A 21,157-nucleotide genomic window follows, 5' to 3' on the forward strand; every position below is an offset into this window, starting at 1 on the left:
TGTTTTTATTTCAATTTCACAGCATTGGAAACACTGAAATATCTTTGTAGAAGCAAAAGTCAATTTTGAATAATCTTGATTTCAAAATAGAGCACAAGAATTTTGTCAAAATTACAAGTTGTGATGCACAAAAGGCAACCATTTGCAACATGTTTGATTTTCTTTGCTAATCAGCTATGTTCATACTAACCCAGGATGAGTTAGTAAAGATTTTTGTCCATGATATGCAAGTTGCTCTTTGGCTGATTGATTTATTTTTGAAAATGGGGTTTCAAGCATCTTCTTAAAACCATTATCATAGCTGCAATGTCCACCATCCTTTTGTTACTTTCCTTGTTTCACCAGTTTCTGTGCCTAGGCTTAGAGTAAGTAAGTAAGTACTTTGTATTGAGTGCCTACTGGTTACAGCCACCCAGCTTAGATTCCACTTAGTCTGTCTGCCTCCAAATCTTTCCTGACCTGCAGGTAGAATCATATATTCTGCCTCACTGTCTGTCTATGTTAGTGTTGAGCTTGGTGGAATAGTTAAACTTTTGCTTCACAAACTACTTTGCCCTTGTGGGAAGTGGAATAGCTCCAGAATATTAGAGCCAAATGGCTGGGACTGTAGCTAGGAAGGATTGTTTGCCTCCAGTGGGAGCATCGCCAGCTTACTTTTTTGCAAAGTTAGATGAACGGTTTAGATAGACATTACTGGAAAATCGCCCTTTTTTAAACTTCTAAAATATTTGCTTTTATTGTAGATTATCCAGCTCCCTTCAATCTGTCTCCTTCTCACAGAGCACAAAATAGATGCCAACGTTTACACTTGGTGTCTGTTAGAGGTCTATATTGTACTTCATTAAGTTCTGGAAAAATATGGGTGGGGTGCGGGCTGAGATGCCACTGGAGATCATCCATTGGATCTTTAAGGTGTAGTAATTTGCCGTGCATGTGGCTGCCACATATGAGGTAATGTTGTAGGTCTCTTACCTGTTTCCTAACAGGAAACTCCCAAAGCCTAACAAAAAGCAGCTTTTAACTAAAGGAGCAGGAGCCCTCATCACTGCTTCCTTTGGCCCACAAAAATACCCTCAGCAAATGAGAAGACCAGATAAGCAGCGGCTGAAAATAATGAAGAACAGACACACATACACAGTCCTTCTTTTATCAGAGAGATGCACAGTGAACATTTTAAATCCCTGCTTGTGTTTGTAGAATTGGTTGTAGTAAACAAATTTGAACAATTACATTTAAAAATACATATGTGTTCAGTGGACTAATGTATACATGATAACAGGACTCTGACTTCTTTTCAGTAATGTTTATCAGTGTAAATTTGCTAATCGCGCAAGTGAACTTTAAAGAGCTAGATGTATTAGTGCCACTGTTGTCTGTTTGTATATAGACCTCTCATTATACTGCAGAAGACTCACAATGCATGGCAGCTTAACATGACTCCATTATGTATTTTGTGGATTTCTTTTGTTACACCGGTGTCTCTAGAAAATAGCCACGATTTATAATTGTGTATAGTTTTTGAAATGACTAATAAAAAATGCTTAAACTACATTCCATGCTCAATCCCATTACGAATACAACATGTGGGAGCATAACAGTGAGATGGATTAATTAAGCAAATTAAAAGGAAGAAGCCCAGACTCACAGTAGATGATATCTTTGTCATTTGGTCATGCTGGGAGAGACAGATGTTAAGCAGCTACCATGCTTATTGTGCATTGCCATCAGACATTAATCATGAAGGAAATAAGTCAGCTGAACATTAAGTGATCCTGTTAGACAGAAAAACAAACAATCCCCCCCCTGAATATTAAATAATTTAGTATTTACTTTTAAACAAGTGATAACACTGTCATCACCAAAAGCTATTCCGTCAAATAACTCTTTAAGCACACTAATTAGCAGTGAATGAACTCCAGTTGGGACGTTGCCTGAGACACAGAGACAGATAATTTTCTACGGCTGAAAAAAGCAGTCAGTTTTCAAATCTCTGTGGCAATAACATCGTCATAAGTTTGTAACCCTGAGCTGTAGGCGACATCCATGCTTAGCTCTGTCCGGCTCTCCAGTTCTGCTGTCAGCTCCTTCAGGATCCTTTCCAGGTCGTGGTTCTTCCTGTGCATCTGCAGGTAGTTGATCTGGAGCTGTTTCTGATACCTTATAACTCTGTCTTTCTCCTTGTTCCACGTCTGCCTCTCCTGTTCAAAGCTGCTGGCTAGCCTCTTTTGAGCAATCTTCTCCTCCCGTAGCTGCTGCTTAAGTCTGTCCACCTCTCTTTGGAGGGATTCTGTGGAGGTGTGCTCATTGTTCTCTCCCTCTCGCCCCTGGTCTGTGGATTCTGAACCTTGGCTTTCTGTCTGAGACGGGGAATGGGTTCTGACTTGCAAACTGTGCTGCAGCCTTTGCTCTTTGGCAGTGACTAGATCCTGTTTCATTCCTTGAATGTCTTTCTCCAGTTTGCCCACTTTCTCCCTCAGAAGATCTGCCTCATTCTTTTTGCGCTGGAGTTCATTTTGGCACACCTGAATTAAAAACGGAAAATGGTCAGAACCTAGGCAGCAATTATAAGACTGTTGTGAGGGATGTAACAGGCTCTAATTATACAAAGTGCCAAATAAGCTCACTTTTTAGGACTGTAATTAAGTGTGCTAAAACATGGAAATTGAAAACACTTTACTCAACATGCAGCAGTCAAATATAGCACATGATTGCAGGGATCCTTCCAAGCTATTGTCATATGAGCATTGTGTGAGCATTTTATGCACATGTCCGTGTCTCATCTCTGCAGTGGTGTAAACTGCAATCAGCAGACTAACCTCAATGTCTATGGTGCGGGAGTGAAGACTGTCCTCGTGGTTTTTGTTCTGTTTCTCCAGAATCTCCATTTTTGCTGTTTTTTCCTTCAGCAATGCCCTGAGGCCGACTATCTCATTCAGCTTGTGGCTGACATCCGCTTGACACTCTCTTAGCTGCTGCTTCAACAGTGAGATCTCTCCTGTCTTTTGGCACACCTACATTCAGACAAAAGACAATTATGAAGATGAAACTGTGAATTATCCTCTGTAAAGTAGGCAGTTAGGGAAACGTAAACAACTGCTTAGCCTCATGCTGTTTTAATATTGAATTGCCCCTTAATGTGTCTTTTTGTGGGTGTATTTGCCTCAAGATAGCATATACCCACAGCATTACGGATTCAACTGTAAATTTTGTTTTACAATTAGTCTTATAAAAATCTATAAAATTAGCACAGAAACCGTGAAAAAAAACATTAATACATTTCTCTGCCAGGAATGATTGTACGCATGAAAAGCAACACTTTCACGTGCCAAAGATTAACTGTAAAATAGATAGTTAATAAATAAGCTAATAAAATTCTGGACTCCTTGTAGCTATTTTTTTCCTTCACCTTAAATTGTTAAAGGCTTGTGTTCAAGAGCTGTGTTCTCTAAGCTTAGTTTATCAGAGCAGATTCTTGCTGCTGATAAATGTTAGTGAGGGGTCTGGCGAGACTAAATCAGATTAGTGCAGCAACCAAACAATGAGGTGAAAGGTGCTGAAAAGCTTCTTGGAGTTGGAGTTGAAGGGAGCTGCAGAGTTGGTGATAATTCCCTTGGCAGCCTCTTTGATTGTATATATAGATCATATATATAGAAAATCAATCAGCATTTCTCCCAAATTCTTAGGAGTTAAGTTTGCAGCTACTCACAATATAAACGTATCAATATGCACTACACTGAATGCAGTGCAAGTGGCTTTCAGTTCAATTCAAGTCAATTCTTATAAGTGATAATGAAAAAGCATAAAACATAGAAGATATTCAAATGTTTTCTCTGGTGATGGAAGGATAGCTGGTATCCCACTTCAGCTCTATATTGTATTACACTGTTTTTCATGCTACAAGCTTTCATGTCTAACTTACAGTATATCACATATATAACCCATGACTTACCTCCCACTGAGTTTCCTCGAGGGTCGGAGCTAGCTGTGTGCTCTCTGCCTCATAAGCCTTTAGTCTGAGCTCAATAAGCTCCTTCTCCCGAGTTAGCTTAGAGAAGTCTTCCTGAAGCCTTTCCTTCTCTGCCTGCATGAGAATTTATTTTTCCTTTCAATTATTCAAGTGGTCAAGTGTTACATGAAATATGGTTGGTAGGATAAAGATGACCCAGGAATACGTGGTTTTAAATAAAGGCAGACGAGGGCTGACCTGGAGCTGGCTGACTTGCAGCTGGAGTGCTTGCTGTGTTTTTGCAGCCATTTGGGACGCTTGGCGTAGCTTTGTGGAGCATCGCTGCTTCAGCCCTTCCATCTCTTCAGCACAGTACCTTTGTCTTTCCTCAAACAGCTGGCAGGTGTCTGTTTCCTTCTCCTCAAAACTCACCTGTTGCAAAGTGAAAGGCCTAATTACTAAGGAGTGTTCATTTTCATCGTGATTAAGAGCACATGCTGGTTTTTATTTTTTATTAACCTCTACTTTTTGTTCACGTGACAGTTCTGTACCTGCAGCTCCTGTAGTTCACTTTCTCTCTCCAGCAGCTTTTGTTCCAAGCGTTCAATCAGTGACTCATCTGTAGTTATGGGAGACCGAATCCCACCTGCAGTCTCAGAGAGAGCGCTTGGCTCATCTGCAGAGAGTGGGGAGCCGGCGTCCTCATTAGCCTTAGATACCAACCCACTGCTGTTTAAATCAGCACCGTAACTACAGTCAAGGTTAGCGCTATTCCCGTTGACCCATGGAGAGAAATTGGGTTGTACTCCCTCGCTGAGGCTATTTGCAGGAGCGGAGCTGCCATCGCTGTGACTGACAGGGCCTGTGGAAGCACTTAGGCTGCCGCTGGTGCTGTGGGTGGGAAGGCTAGACATGGAGTTGCGTCCAGAGTCGGACAGCGTGCCTGAGGGGAAAGAGATAACATCGGGTACGTTCGTTTAATTTTTCATTCAACCCAAGCAAAATGTATTTTAAAGCATCAATCCATGCGTGAAATATAGACGAAAACCTGAAGTGTCCCGCTTGTCTCTAATATTTGGATTGCTTGCTTTCTTCAGAGGACAAAGGATGTGGTCCAGGCTGTTGTGGCCTGTCTCTGTGGATGAAGTCCTTGTGGGATTTACGCACTTGAAGGCAGTGGAACGGACCGATGACTTCTCAGCAGAAGTCTAGAAGAGTGAAATGGCACACAGTCAGGGCTCTTCTTCCCTACTTTTGTATTTATATTCACTGGGTTCCTCTTAGTTAACATCACAGCCAAAAGCAAGTCCTTTTTCACAGAAGTATAAAGGGCTGAGGATGAGTCACATTCTTAAACTTAAAAATCATAATGACTGGCTTTACATAGATAAATATTGTCACATGCTGGAAGTCCGTACAAATGAAAGGGATAGATTTTTTTTGTGTCTGTCTTTTCATATTAGAAATAGAACCACTGAAGCGTGCAGAATTGCTTCTCTACAAACTGCCGGTATTAAAAGACACACAGCAGTAGTTGCAAGTAAAATTCACCAGACTGTCAAAAAAGGGAAAACTCATTTCAAAGATGAACTTATACTCCACATGCCCCATCTGGGCTGTCCAAGAATGTCACAAGCAGTGCCATACCTTCGCTTCTTTCTGTCCTCTTTTCCTTCCTTCTGCATCCCATATCTCTCCTCCATGTGCTGTCTGAGGGAAGATGAATAGCCCTTTTCAGTGATATTAATAATATGAGCTATTGCTGAAGTGTAAGAGGTAAAGCTTGTGAACTCAGCATTCTTTCACACTGACTTCATGGCTGGGATGCCTTTCCTTATGTTTTTTTCTTTCTATCTCTCAAATTCTCTTTGGCCCTTGATCCCTCGCTTTATTTTTTATTTTTCCTTAGTCTGTGCTGTCTACTTAAATCCCACCCTTCCTCCTCCTCAAGGTAGCCAAGCCCCGTTCATGAGGCCTAAAAACCTATAGAAGACGATGCTGTTTGCTTTGGTATTCTTGGCACAGAGAAGACTTTTCTGAAAAGATCAAGGCACCCTTAGGTCATTAATCTGGGAGGGAGTGATTAATAAGCTGGGAAGGTCCTACACAGGTTATGAGGAATAGCTGCTACTTATTAAACTACCTGCTGTGCATGTTTTATCCTCCACTTCGCTGTGAGGTTGTTAAAGTCTATTTCAGCTACTCAGCATGACTTCTTAATGGTTGTCAGGATAACCATAGCAACTGTTCCAGTTAAGGAAAGCACAGTGAAGCTACATTTTTTATAAGGGCATGAAAATACAGTACATCATGATCTCAATTAATATCTAAATGTATTACTTTAAACTTATTTGCTTGATGTTGTGGGTTGTCAAAGATGAACGCAGCAGCATCTAGGATTGGAAACTAAAGACATATGAAACTGTGTTAGAGTTTAATTCTTTTTTATGATGGCCAACAGCAAGGGGGTCTCTTTTTGAGAAACAAAAGCAGACTGGGCAAAAGTCAAATCCAGTCTTTGCTTGTGACGTTGCCTGCTTGGACTTGATAAACCATAGACTGACATCACAATGGCTCCATACATCTTCCACACAGGAGCCTATGACATATACAGTCATGTATAAAATTAAGTTTTTCACATTACTCTATGCAGTCTACGTAAACCCTTACTGCTTCTGTAGGAATTATGAGAGTAATTAGCAGTCAGGTGATGCTAATGAAATATACTCTGTTAATTTACCATCAGCTCAAGTGTGGGTGCCTCTATAAAAGCAGAATTTTTAGTGTAAATGCTCCAGAACAGCAAGTATCAGCAATGATCTCAGTAAAACTATTTTTGTTGCCCATCTTTATGGTTATATGGTCTATGGATATAAGGCCACAATCTGAAGTCTGTCATTATACAGTGAGAAAGATTATTTACAAGTGCAAAACATTCAGGACAACTGTTGGTCGTAACAGGGCGGAGGAGGAGGAACAGGAGAGGATCTTCCACCTCCAGGTCAAAATGTTTGGCCATAATGCACAGCATTATGTTTATTGAAAACAGAACACAACATTTCAGCCCAAACACCTCATAAGATCTGTTAAACACAGTGGTGGAGGGCTCATTATTAGGGCTTCTTTCTTTTGTTCTTTTTCTTCAGTAATTGAGGGCATGCAACAGGAAAATGACCCCAAGCACGGCAGCAACTTTTCAACAGAATGGCTGAAAAAGAAAAGAAGTCCAGACCTCAACCTAATTGAAATGCTGTGACGGGACCTTAAGAGAACTGTGCATAAACGAATGAGCTGAAGCAATGTTGAAAAGCAGAGTGGACCAGAAATCCTCCACAACAAGTGGAAAATGATTACTTCAAGTTGTTGCTGTTAAAGGTCTATCTACAAGCTACTGAGTCGCAGTTTACCCCGTTTTTCCATGGACTGCATAGAGGCTTGCGAAAACTTTCTTTTTCACCTGACTGTGAAAAAGAACTCAGCTAGCAACCAGTTAGCGTCATGCTGGAGGGAGCTGCCAGCCTGACTGTGTCTGATGTATAAACTGTATAAAAGAATGAGATAGCTGCTGTAATTTCAATTAAGTGGATTGTGGGCAGTGGCTGTGAAGCCTGTGGGCACCATCGTCTTGGATATATTGATCACCTTGGATTAGAGGATGGAGCCGAAGAGGAAAGATGGTCGAATCTGACTGAAAATCAATCATTACAGTAGCCAAGCTCTGCTTTATTCTTTATAATAAACAATGCAAGACCTATAACATGAAGCTAGTCAAGGAAACCATACATCTATTAGAAAAAGGTTAACAGAGGTAATAAATTACCGTAAGCTAAATTCTACATCAGGTTCTTTTTGCCACCTGCTGGCCATATGAAAAATGCAAGCCCAAGGGACATCTTTCCCTAAATTAGCCCCACCTTTCATAAACATGGGCTATACCTGCTACTTTATTTACAGTTTTTTTGTTGTTTTTGTAGCCTTGAGCACTAACTTGTAGGCGTCTGATTGCCTAGCAACAGCTGTAATGAGAAACAGCTGGAATAAATCGGTTAATTTTTTTGTGCTTAACCTTTTAAATCTTGTCTTATATTCTAAGAATAACACGATTAAGCATGGAGGAAGAAAACAACAACAACACCAGGCTCACCTTCTCAGTCACATTTCCAGACATGAGCAGCAGTTTTGGTTGCATCTGCCCATCAGATTTCCCATTTCTGTTTACCTGTCCCTCCGCTGATCTCTCTCTGTGGTGCGTTGACCTTGGTTTATTGCTTACCTTGTGTGAAACAAAATAAATCTGTTACCCCAAAGCACCGTTGCATGTTGTAATTTTTTCATTCTCACATGCCATCAAAAAACACGTCATCTCACCTTAATATAAAAAAAATCTTCGCTTCTTCCAGACCTTGAGTGGGAGAGGCCTTTGGAGGGATGAGTGGAGGATGAGGAGCCCTGAGTGAAGCCGCACTTCAGTAACCCGTCAAGGTTGCAACCTCCACTCTTTCTGTGGCTGCTTGTTCCCTCCTTTAACCTGTGCTGAGATGCCTTGCAGTGTTTGCTGCCGAGGCTGTTGTCATTGAGGACACTGCTGACGCTACCCATGGTCCTGTAGGCAAGCGCACGGGCGAGATGCAGCTAAAGTCTAAATGGTGAGGTTACACTGAAGTAAGGGAAAGGTACATCTCGTGACCCCACGGAGGTTCTGTCAGTGGCTTCATCTGTGAAACAAGAAAAGGATAAACATAAAGGATGCACAGTATCATTAAACAGAAGATTTTTGTTCCATGGAAAGGATACAGCCTTATTTTAGTTTACTCAACTCATAGTTTACTTTTGATGCGTATCACTGTTGTTTAATTGTTGTTCAGTCTATTGTGCAGTGTTGAAGCAGGTGTTTAAATTTGCAAAGCAAACAAAGTGAAAAAAAGTGTCTATCTTGGCACTCTGCCTGGCTGTGTATGTTTAGATTTATGACTCAGCTGTTAAATTTGACAAATAACCCTTTGGGTGCCCTTCCTCTAAACAAACTGGCAATTAGACTACTTACTGCCTTCTCAACAATTGGCTGGGGCTGCCATCTGAATATCATTTTCTATTTGCTATTGTTTTGGAACATATTACAGATAGACCGGCAGAAATTATGAAATAAAGATTAAGTGCACAGAACCTGTGTGAATTTATGTAGTTAATATTTTTAATTACAGTCTACAAGGACATTTATTTGCACAGTCACACGTAATGAGTGTGACTGTGCAGTTGTCCTCATTTTCCTCGCCTTCTTTCAAAGATAACCAGACCCCAGATGTTGCTATCATGCTCTCTAACCCACAAGGGAAAAGTCCCCTCGGCAGCAGATAAAGGGCTCCTAGAACCACATGGTCCTGAGCTTTTAAGCATTTAATAATGGCCACAGCAACAAAGCCTGTGACTAACGACCTCCTATAAGTTATATATATCTAAGCTATTGCATTTGGCTTGAGTTTAATTCATAATTTATGGTTGCCCTCCAGTGTTTGTAAGGAAACTAACTCTCATTGTACTGTTTCTGAGATGCCTCATAGGGAGTGCTGATCAAGGCTGGGACTTTTTATTCAACCCTAAAACAAAAGTAAGGGAATTAAGACATTTAAAAAAATGTTTTTAAAATCAACAAGACACCAACTGACATAGAGTGGCATTCATACAGAAGAATAAAAGTATATTGGGCTTTTAGCAGAAAAGAAATATTTTTTGATCAGTATAGATGAATACAAGAAAGGAAAGCACACCCAGAAATACACAAAGACCACTAATAATAAGAGACATCTTCAGCACTGCTTCAGTTTTGATTCTCAGTTTTGTTCAGGATAAAATTCTAAGTATATTCTACAAACTAAACATGTACTGAAAATGTTGAATAATGGCTAATGATGGTAAATTCGTACTCGCAAGAGTCTAAAGCGAGGCAGTCCTGTGCACCACTGTAGTAAAGAGTCTCTGACATGCCTGTGTCTGCTGCTGTTTTATTGTCCCTGAATGACTGCTGCTAAATCTAAACTCTAGCCTTCACCATCACTCTCAGATATTAGCATCTACCGCTGACATGGGACTGATGTAATGAACAATAGATTTTACTTACTGCCAGGTCAAACTAAACATCCATCTCTAGCAAGGCCGCTGCAGAGTCATCTATCCAGTCACCGAAGAAAACAAAAAAGCAGACATGTGTACGTCTCTGTGCGTGCGGGTGTGTGCATGTGTGTGTGTGTATGAACGAACAAGCAGCAAATGCAAACACTATCACCACGGCCAGGGTCTGCTAACTGTTTGTGAAGGGGGTGGATCTTCCTGCTTTTCTTTTCAGCCTGTAACCGGCTTTGCATCATAACTGACATGTAAATTCAAGTGTGTGTATGTGTGTTGTTGGACCTCCCACTCCTCTCAGGGGATCCAGTGTACAACATGTGCTCCATAGAACTGGCGTGTGCCGCTCAAGTGATTAACTCTCAGCCTTCACAAAAGATCTTTTACACTCCCCCCCTTCACAGTGCACCTCCCTCCACTCTGCACAATCACCCGCAGACACCCCGTTTGTGCATCCACTAACTGTGTTATGCCCATTCATCCTTCCCTCTCTCCTTTTTTTTCCATCAGTCCCTCCCTCATCCATCCGTCCCACTTGGTGCCCTGCACCCACCCTGAATAAACAACAGTTCATCTTAAGGAGAAAAAAAGGCGCTCGCCCTCTGTCTTTTGGCTCTTTGTCTGTTGAAGTGTGCCTTCTTTGTGTGGACTCTTCTGTGCCAGTTGATGTATTCTCTCCAAACAGCCCAGGACCATATTTGACTGTTAAATAAATGACTAGTCCTCAAAATAAGAGCGCTGGAGAGCATCGGTTTTAGAGCGATTTACCACCATTCTGCCTTTATGCTGTTTATTCAGGCATACACCCACAGACCCACTCTTTCACACACAACTTTGCGTGTCAACACAAATTGCACACACTCTCTCTCACAGTGTCATTGCTGGAGTCCAGCTCTCTCTAAGGCAGTAAAGCATTCAGCATCCCACAGAGCCCAGACTGTTGACAAAAACCCTTGTGGATGAAATACAATCAAGCCCGGCAACAGGAAAATATACTAGGCACTGTGATCCACATAACAAAAAACAACAACAGGGGAGAAGATATGGCCTTTCTCTGCAACTGACAAAACAAGTTTAAATCTTACAACCCATTTTTGTCACAAGTAAACATATACTTTGTGTTAATGTGAGGAAGCAGAGTGCTTTGCCATGCATCTAGACAGAACACAGCAGATTTACTGATACTGATAATGTGAAACAAAAATCAATGTGACAAAAATCACTTGTTTAAAATTGAACTAATAGCGTGCTGTGCAAAGAAGCAAAGCTCTATACTATGGGCTCTGGATGTGCAGACAGAATTGCAGAAAAGTGAGTCATATTGCATCATACTGTCTCAAACCTTTCACCATAAAGTGTTTTCACAGTCTTTTTGCTCTTTATGTAATAATATACAATATTTCTGTTGATGTGCCATAATTTTTTTCAGCGAGGCTATTCACTCATGCTTTCAGCTGGCTGCCATTGTTCCTCAGTTAGTCGTGTTCAGACCCTGAAGCCTGCTTTCTGAACAATGATCCTGACATTTTACTTTTGTTACTACTGACATGGTACTCAGAACTGATCAATTTCACGTCTGTTTGACGCAAATATAGCAATTTGAAAATCTTTTCATTGCCCCTTCATTCGAAAAATTTAATAAGCAATGTAAACAGTTGATTCCACAGCCTTTGAGGGGAAAGCGTGATTTAAGACCTCTGGTGTGTTGGGACTGGGGAGAGTGAGTGTGTGTGGATGCATGCAGATATCTAATCACATATCTGACTGCCTGCATGTTTTTCAGTGTCTGCACAAAAGAGTGTTGTGCACTCGCTTATTGTGTATGTCTCTGTGTGCAGGCAGGGGATGATGTGTGTGTGTGTGTGAGCGTGGGCGCTGTGTCATCTAACCCCAGCTGACCTGCTTGACACAAAGCCCTACCCCGCACAGGACCAGCTGACACTACACACCCCTATTCCCCACCCCCCACTCCTCCACCCGAAAACACACTCACACATACATACACACACACACACACACTCACAGAGCATAGCCAATCCATTAGCCCAGCCAATGGCAGGCAGCAGTAAGTGTGTTATAAACATCCAGGATTTATACCTGTCTCACAATGACCATGAAACTCTCCTCTGTTCTCACTGTACCTCTACACTGCCACTGTGCCAGATGGCATCTTTTTAATTCTCACTCTTTTTATGGTAATTTCTAACAGATGCATGGCTAATCTCTCCGGTTCACTATATGTTTTTTTAGGTCATTCTTGGGCAGCTTATTCTTCTTTGTTCTCTGGTGCATTCAACATCATCAATCTCATTTGTTTTCCTTACATTTCAGAGGCCAGCGTACTTAAAGTAAAATTTAAGCTACTAGTTCAAACTACTGTTTTGCTTTGCGTAAGGCTAAAATTCATTTAAGTTTTTGTTGTTTGAGGCTTTTAATGTAAGTTAAGCTAACTTTAATTAACTTGAACATTTGAACAAAACAAGTATTATCTTACCTAAATTACAGGTGGGTTTTTTTTAATGATTGAATTAAACATGAAGTGGTCAAAGGGTGAGATATTTTGATATTTGGTCATTTGTATGACTATCAATTCAAAAATACTTCCCAGAATGCAATGCTCAACAATATCTTAAACCCCTCATCTGAACAAAGGCTACAGTTTGAAATACAGCATTTCTATTCTATTCATGTTACAGCACTACTTTTTTGGAGACATGTAAGGACACCATACAGAGTATCAAGAACAACAGAAGATTTATACAACAATTTACACAGAATATAAATTATTACTAAATAATGTACAAAATCTGCAGTTGTTGTTCTCTACCAGTAAAGATACCGATATTACGTATCGGTATAGGTCCGATACTGACCTAAATTACTGGATCGGATATCGGAGAGAAATATGTAGTCCGATCTGAAGTATCACAAAATCACCTCACAAAACTCATAAAACTTGGCGTAACCCAGCTCGGCGCATCGGAGCAGTATGTGTCACGTGATAGAGCGGCTGTTGGCGGTCTGTTGGAGCATTTGGAGCCTCGCTACATGCTTCCTAACCGCAGCATTTCATCTCGGCGAAAACTATCCCAGATAAGTAAAGCAAGTGTGTAAGTTCATCCTTGAATGTTTGCATAGTATTTCCACGTTAAGCTTAACAACTGATATGTTGAGCCACAGCTGGACTGACCATCAGAGTTCCATATTGAGGTGAAAAGGAAGCGATTTGTCCCGTACTTCAGCTAGAATTAAAAAATAAACACAAAGCTGGAATTATTTTGTCTTTGCTGCTCAGTTGCATCTACTTCTCTCATTCACTCCCCCTCCCTCTCCTGTTATTACTTCAAACATGAAACTGATCAATGATCAGCTGATCGGCTTTTCTGCCACAAGTCTCGTCTTTCTTGTTTGTTTATCGCCCACCTTGCGCTAGAAACAGGAGACCAGCGGATAAATAACAGCAGCGCGTTAAAGGGTGAAAAGCTGTTGTTAAAATTTATTTAATATTACTTTCTAGTATCAGCTGATGTTTGCTGGTCATGATATCCGTTTGGATATGTGGTGAGAGGGAAACATGAAGATGAAACCAGGAGATGTCCTTACTGAATCATCAGAGCTGAACAGGTGATGGAGAAACAGGTTTACCCTTTAGGTGACATGAATGAGTTGAAGGGAAGTTATGAGACAAATAACACCAGGATCCTTTTCTATGTAGCTGACGGCTGGTAACTGTGCAGGGGCGGGTCTAGCAAAGTTTTGCCAGGGTAGGGCATTAACAGAAAAAGGGGGGCACAAATAAATATTTTTCTTTATTATGTCATTTAAAAACTTTGAATAAATAATTATCTGAATCTTACAACAAAAGTGGTCACCTGATTAAATGTATAGAAATCCATTATTGTATATAGCAACTAATAAGTCTAATATACACCCTAGTAAGCTATAGTACTTTTTCCTTTGGGAAGGTACAATCTGTGCAGTCTGCAATTCTGTTGAAGCAAGATGTTGAATCTATTTAAATATTGTAGAAAAATAATTGATTTCTGTGCATTTGTTTTACACTTGCATTAAATTAAAGTTGATTACATCGATTAAGGGAAGGGGGGTGGTTCCCTAATTTTTGCTGGGAGTTGGCAACCCTATTAGTTAGGTTGCTTAATATTTCCACTAAGTACTCTTTAAAATACCAGAATAGGGAGGATGGTGTTGGTTTAAATTTATTAAATTGATCAGTGTTGCTGAACTATAAAATGTTTTGGGTGGAGTGTATTTTTTGCATACAGGTATAGCAGAATAGCTTCAGTGTCTTGTTTTTTTAAACTTGAGTATGAACTTATACAAAATACAGTAAGATATTTATAAAAAGAAGTTTTATTGATTACAAAATACACTGTATCGGATTCATATCGGTATCGGCAGACATCCAAATTTATGATATTGGAATCGGTATCGGACATTAAAAAGTGGTATCGTGCCATCTCTAGTAAAGTTATTATGCTCAAATTTGTATGCATATAATTTTTAATCTTAACTTTTGATTAAAAAAATGGAGATGCATGCAAACGCATACTATTTTAGCAAGAACTCATTTGTTACACAGCATGCATGCCTGCTTATCAGTGTATATTAAACCAGACTGTGATTTTACAGTCAGTATATGTCACTGAGCTTACTGTAGGTTTCCCCATGAGGAGCTGTAAAATGATAAATGAATTATGCTAAAGGCATTAGTGTGTCCCAACTTTTTACCTGTAAAATGTGGATTGCACTTTTATTGCTTCCAGCCACGTCAGTCTAAATGAATCTTTATAGCCTACGGTTCGATCCTCTGAATGCAAAATGATGAATGCGCTGCTCACAGTGTGATGTAACGCATTAGATAACTGGAATCAATCTTTGGCTCACACTAAGTAAATAATGGTTCACAGACAATGAAATGGACATTCCTATTATCCCAACATGACAGTGAAAATTAAAATCACCAATTACGGTGCGAAGAGAAGAAGACACAGTTTACATATGACAGCTGAGTATTTCACAGAGACTAATCGGTGCATAGGTTGAATTATTGAAAAGTAATACTCTTTCTCTGTCATTCTCTGAAGGCTGTCAAGGCCTCAGTCTCTCGTCTCTCTCTCTCTCTCTCTCTCTCTCTCACACACACACACACACACGCACTTTCTCTATCTTGTGTCTTTCTCACGAGACTGAGTTGTGGGGATGAGTAATGTGGCCTCCAGCAGAACATCAACTGGGAATGAAGTGTGGAACAGAGACGGTCATCTATCTTTCACTTTCACTGCTAACACATCTATCTACTGACCAAGCACACACACACACACACACACACACACACACACACACACACACACACACACACACACACACACACACACACACACACACACACACACATACACACACACACACGATGACATCCAATAGCAGCTAATTGGGTAATCCTTTTAGTGCATTGTAAAGGAGATCGAGCATGAATAGGGCTTCAATGCTGAAGTGCAGAATACCAGACACTCATTACTGCCCTGAAGTAGGGAGATGGAATACCAGGCACAGAGAGAGGCACAAGCAGAAAGCGAAAGACACTGACTTGGAAGGACTGTGTGTGCGTGAGAGAAGGGTATTTATTCTGTGCAGCTAACATTGCATTATCCATTGACAACTACTGTATTGCCCAGCATACAGCCCATGTATCCTCTGTTTGAGATATAAGGGTCAGGATACAGAAAGAGGTTTAATTATGAATAATAAAAGTAAACAATTTTTGCACATTAATGTCATCTCAGTGTCTCCTTTTGAGACCAGGCAACTTTGACTAGAGCTCAGCTTTTAGTGAGACCCCCCAGCCCGAAATTAGATTGCATTCAGATGCTATTATGTGCATCCAAATGAGACATTAGGTCAACCAAACCATCAACCTCCATGGGTTTTAATAGATAAGGAGGTCGTCTGCACTATTCATTGGCTCTGTATGGCTGGCCAACTACTGCTCTTGTAGTGCGTGCATTTGCATAACCTTGGCAGTTGGAGTGTAGGGGAAAATGTATTTTTAATGGAGTCTAAATGGGAACCTTTAGTGCCGCGACAAGCATGGAAACTAATGCTCATGAATTCAAGAAGTCCTAAAATTAAATATCTCAAATGTCCTTTTATATTTCCTTATTGAGCTGCATCCGCCCATACTTGATTGGTTATTACCTTACAATGCGTTTCTGCACCTTTTTGTTGTAATACCTCAAACATGCGCAGTGCCATGGAACCAGTCCAAAAAAGGTTTTAAAGACTTGGATGCATCTTCTGTTAGATAGCTCTTATCAAAGTCCAGCTCAGCTGTCATAAAATATTAACTTCTCTGGCTTTTATTCCTCTCTAAAAACAGCAACTGAAAATGTAACAAATGGAAGCGTTTTTTTAGACGTTCTGAATTATTGCTCACCCATTACTCGCACATATACTTTTTCCATTACTTGTCACCCTGTCCCATTCGTGTGTGATATGACAGCCTTTTTATTATAAAACTCAAATTTGATCGATTGCCATAAAAGCTTTGTTGCGATGCTGTTTGTACATTAACGGAGGATTCGGAAAAAGACTTCATGGTTATGGTCAGAAATATAGAAGTCACACCGGCTAATACATTTTACTAGTGTCAGATCAGTTAGTTTGTACTGGTGTTATAAAGGTGTTATAACGCCTCATTGGGCTATATTTTGTATCAATGATAGGGCATGAGAACTTTCAGTATATAGACGTTTGGATTTCTCACATAGTCACACACACTTATTATGATATATCTTCGTTTAAGAAAGGACAACATGTATAGGTAGGTAGAAAAGAATGAGGCCTTTCCTGGCACTGAAGCCTGATGACCCCCAAAAGCTGAATACTCAATGATAAGATTGTCATTCTTGAGCATAACTGCCTCCCATCCTCCTAATCTTCTGTGGCTGTGCGTGTGTGTGTGGATGGTGTAATGTGGGAGTAAGAGGAAGTAAGGAGGAAGACACAATGAGCTCACTTTATGGGGGTCTATATCATCCCAAAAGCAGCTGGAGATATTTGCTGCAGGCGATACCTGTGCTCAGCTCCAAAATAAAGGCCCTTGACCTTGTTTTGCTACTTTGTTCGTTACAGGGAAACTTTTTTTCAGCAGTCTGACTTGGGATAATTGGGAAGAGCCATAAGTCGACATTCATCTGCTGTTTACTTCTAAACAGAAACAGTTTTATTCCTGAAAAGTTGACTGCTGTGGATGTTGGAATGTTGGATTGCCGTGCTTCTTTGGCAGAGCCTTCATTCACGAGTGGATGCTGGTATATAGGTATCTAGGACAGTTATTTTAAGAAGCATCTCCTCTAGCAGGTCATGACAGCTTCAAATGATTGTCACACGGTAATGAGCAAAGCATTAGTTATTGAAAAAAGCCAAAAGACAACCCAAAACAGAATCATCTGTCAATTCAAGATATTTACATAAAAAATGATCTCTGCTGTGCACATAGAAAACAAACAAACAAACATCTCAGTCAGTGAAATGACAGGGAACTGTCTATTCCCACTTCTTTTTTACTCTCACATTGCTTGGTACAATTCCTCCCCTGTGTTTTTCTCCACACAATAATTTGGTACAAACAAAGCTGAACATGCCTGTACAAGTGCCCTATACTTACCCACTCACCTTGTCACCTGCACAATGTACAAGAATTCATGTTCTCAGCAGGTCTCAACACATATCTCACTGTACGCGAGTGTGACAGAAACTGGGAGTTGGCGAAACAGCTCTCCTTCATGTGTTACAATTAATTGTATAAAAGAAACAGAGCAATATTTAGGAACCGTGGGTTGGTGGGGGGTTACTTTAGGTAATCACTGGGTGGGGAATACACTTGAAAATCATGTTGAAAACACCTATAACTACCAGCTTAGCCTTCAGGGGTATTTATATCCCAGGAGTTGTTGTGCTTATATCAAATCAAACCTCATGCTGGTCCCTATTATTTTAAGCTTTTTTTTTTTTTAAACAATGGTTTGCCCAGTAATGGCTGAGCTGAATGAAAAGAGCACGAGTGGCAGTTTTCTGGGTCGAAATCAGACATTTCATTTATAGCCAGTGTGTCCTCATGCACAGAGATGATTTCATTTTAAAATTCAGTTTGCATTTAACAAGCAAAAGCCTTGGACTGCTTCCATGCATAGAAACTTTGGAATTATTATTAATGCCAGCTGTAATTTGGTATGATCATAAAGTGATCCTAGTTCACCTTACTTAAACTTTGCAAATTGCACACTTAAATAAGGAGGAATCTGCTTGTATCCTGCATGAACTGCAAGGCTTTGAGCCTCGCACAAGTCTCTGCCATCATTTCAGATCTAGTCAGAAAGCCATGCTGTCTTTGAGTACCTGTAGTGGTGACTTACCTCAATTATTCCTTGCCTCCACAGTCTCAGTCACTTCTGCTTTTGCCCTGTCTCCCCAAGCTTTGTGATCTATGAGCAAACCATCCTTAGCCGAACACTGGCAGGGCCGGTGTGGGGAAAAAAGTGATGTCTGCTTTTGTTGTTTGAGGTCTCTTAGGTTCCTTTCCTCAAACCTCTTCAATACCTGGAACACTCAGTCTGTCCCGTCTCCCATACTCTCTTACATTCCTTCAGAAACTTCTCTCTCTCTCTCTCTCTCTCTCTCCCCTCCCCTCTCTGTATCCTTCTTGCCTCTCCCCTGAACTCCCTCCCACTCTCTCCTTCAATCTTAACATTTGCCACTCTGTCTCACCCCCTTCCAGCTTTGATATATATTTTATTGTTTTTTCAAAGCCTTTTGGACCATTCAATAAAAAATGTTATTTTTCTTAGCATTATTAGTTATGTTAGATAAATATTACTTATATATATACTTATATATATCTGTATTTGTCCACTATTTCTTTGGGATTTATGCTCGTTCTTGTTCCCTGCAAACATCGCTCCACCTGTCTCTTCCTACTTTTCTTCTTTACTCTCACTGTCTTTTTGCTCTTTCACTGGCAATAACTTACTGCCTCTGTATCCATACAGACCGTAAATCATCCATCGCCACACCTCTAAGGCACACTCAGTTTTCGAAAGCGGTCAAACTACCTCAGTGCTTGAAAGTGTACAGTGTCAAAAATGAATCCCATAGTGTTCTTTTCTTGTGAGACCATGTGTGACAGTGTAATTACTTGAACCTGTACAGCCCATATGTGTGCATGTGTGCACCAGCAGGTAAGTTAGTGAGTGGCTGTTGGGCGGATGACTCATACTGTTACCCACCTTGCTGCGCTGCTGTAGATTTAACCCGCTTCACTGCATCAGCCGATTTTGTCTTCTATCACGTACACAAAGGAAGCTCTGATTTGGTTTATTTATGTTACAGATGAGTTGAATAAATCACCAGGATGGCAGGTTATAACCCCACAGCGTAGTCTTGGCAGAATACCCATTTGATGTGCCTCAGCTCCCGTTTCGTCTTTCTGTGTCCGTCATGTTTCTCTGTTCCTGTCTGCATATCTTTCTTCTTGGTGTTTGTTTCACCTTTTCTTTCTCTTTCTTTCTTTACAGTCTAAACTCATTTGTTATTCTTAATCTTCAGCCCCAGAAACCTCAAAGACTGCTGCATCACAATTAGAAGTATCTAAACTTCTCCGTCGTTCAGGATTAATGCAGTAAAATAAAGTTTGAACTCCTTTGTTGGCTGTGAATAAAAAGTTCTATAAGTGCTCATTGCCATCTGGGCATATTTGGTGGAGATACAAAGACTTCTGTCGGTGTTGCTGATGTGCCAGATTTTCTTGAACTGACACTGCGCTTTAGAGTCTGGGCGATGATATGTAATCAGCAGCCAGGAGCACAGTCAGAGATACATCTTTATACTCAATGGGTGGCAAAATAGGCATGCCTATATTTAATAGTGTGTTTGGGGCAATTGTTAAAAGCCTGTAATTTTAGTCGTGACCAATCTCGTTTCAGTGCTTCACAGTATCATTTCCCCCTTTGTATTGTTTGTTGCCTGTTGCTCCTGCTAAACATACCCAGGTTGCTGTGTATGTGCGTGTGATGATGACAAATCTGCTGCTATGATAAAATTCAGTCTGTTTTTGTATGTGTGTCCAAAGATGTAAAATGAGGAGCGGTGCTGTTAAAAATATTTATTATTTGTGTACCTCAGCACTCATGCGTGTTTGTGTCTAGCGTGCGTATAAGGCTCTTCGTGTATTTACACTCACTGTCATATTAATCTTCTAGTGAGTCTCTAAAGATTGCGTTATACAGGAAAACTATTAAAAGATGTTTTGTGTTTTCAGCTAAAAGTGAAAGAAGCAGCGTGATTACTCATGTGAGTTTTATGTTTTCTGGACTTTGACAAGCAGCTCGGGCTGTCAGGTTGTGAATGGGCTGCAGGAACTGATTGGATTTTTATGTCAAATTTACTCTTCCAGAACGCGCCTCCTTTTCTTGGCCTGGCCCTATCTTCCTGCTTATCTTCACTCACCCCCACAGACACAAATAAGCGCATGGATGAAGATCAATACCTCGCTGAATTTAAAGACCCTGCATAATGTTGTTGACCCAGCTGGCACAAGCAAGTGACCCTAATCAGTGGCCAGAGGAAGGACACAGCTAAGTGAAAACACATAGATGGCCATACAGAAGTTGCACCTATGCTTCCGTACATAAAACCATCCTCGTGCATGTTCGTGTAACCCCACACTAGCATTTGAGATTTGGGTTAGGGTGCAAAAACAAGGACACAGAAACACACACACAGCTGAGCTTAAAATCCAATTTCTTATGTAAGTGTGCTCGGTGCTTGCCACATACTTTTGGCAGACTGGTGGATGTAGGCAGCTGAATGTGTATCCAGCGTGAATCCGTATGGAGATAAAATAGTCGTAGTCAAGTCATGATCCTCTTGTACTCTGAACAAACATGTACAGTAGCTGCGTGATGCGTAAGTATTGTTGTAAAGCTACTGTGAAGATTAGCTTTCCAAAATAATCTCTGACGTTGCCTTTTGCTGAAACATTAGTCTTAAATTTAAGTTGATCAAATAAATAAA

General features: G+C 40.5%; 2 protein-coding genes across 4 annotated transcripts in view; one reads left to right on the forward strand and one right to left on the reverse strand.

Moving 5' to 3' along the window:
* The window catches only part of hspb11 (heat shock protein, alpha-crystallin-related, b11), a 20,798-nt gene extending 12,767 nt beyond the window's left edge, over positions 1-8,031 (forward strand). The window contains exon 6 of the mRNA XM_026187325.1: positions 7,093-8,031. Within this exon, the coding sequence (XP_026043110.1) occupies positions 7,093-7,095 (3 nt within the window). The 3' untranslated portion in view covers positions 7,096-8,031. The remainder of the gene's footprint in view (positions 1-7,092) is intronic.
* Positions 1,134-18,719, reverse strand: lzts1 (leucine zipper, putative tumor suppressor 1). 3 transcript variants are annotated; one of them, XM_026187315.1, is made up of 10 exons: positions 18,502-18,719; positions 8,315-8,661; positions 8,091-8,219; positions 5,594-5,656; positions 4,995-5,154; positions 4,498-4,889; positions 4,205-4,378; positions 3,950-4,081; positions 2,817-3,011; positions 1,134-2,522 (listed from the first exon to the last, which is right to left on the reverse strand). In XM_026187315.1, exons 2-10 carry the CDS (start codon positions 8,543-8,545, stop codon positions 1,983-1,985), a joined length of 2,016 nt encoding a protein of 671 aa, XP_026043100.1. In that variant the 5' UTR covers positions 8,546-8,661; positions 18,502-18,719; the 3' UTR covers positions 1,134-1,982. The 3 variants fall into 3 exon arrangements, with proteins under 3 accessions (XP_026043100.1, XP_026043099.1, XP_026043101.1); XM_026187314.1 differs by lacking the exon at positions 18,502-18,719 and adding an exon at positions 10,062-10,539; XM_026187316.1 differs by lacking the exons at positions 8,091-8,219; positions 18,502-18,719 and adding an exon at positions 10,062-10,539.
* Between the last annotated feature and the right edge of the window lie 2,438 nt (positions 18,720-21,157).

Source organism: Astatotilapia calliptera, chromosome 12, assembly GCF_900246225.1.
Source record: "Astatotilapia calliptera chromosome 12, fAstCal1.2, whole genome shotgun sequence".
Classification (NCBI taxonomy): domain Eukaryota; kingdom Metazoa; phylum Chordata; class Actinopteri; order Cichliformes; family Cichlidae; genus Astatotilapia; species Astatotilapia calliptera.

Coding starts and splice junctions, on each gene's coding strand:
- lzts1 (XM_026187315.1), bottom strand. CDS start 8,545: ATGGGTAGCGTCAGCAGTGTCCTCAATGACAACAGCCTCGGCAGCAAA. Junction 4,890..4,994: donor AGACAAGCGGGACACTTCAG/GTTTTCGTCTAT, acceptor CTTTCCCCTCAG/GCACGCTGTCCGACTCTGGA. Junction 4,082..4,204: donor TGCAAGTCAGCCAGCTCCAG/GTCAGCCCTCGT, acceptor ATTCTCATGCAG/GCAGAGAAGGAAAGGCTTCA.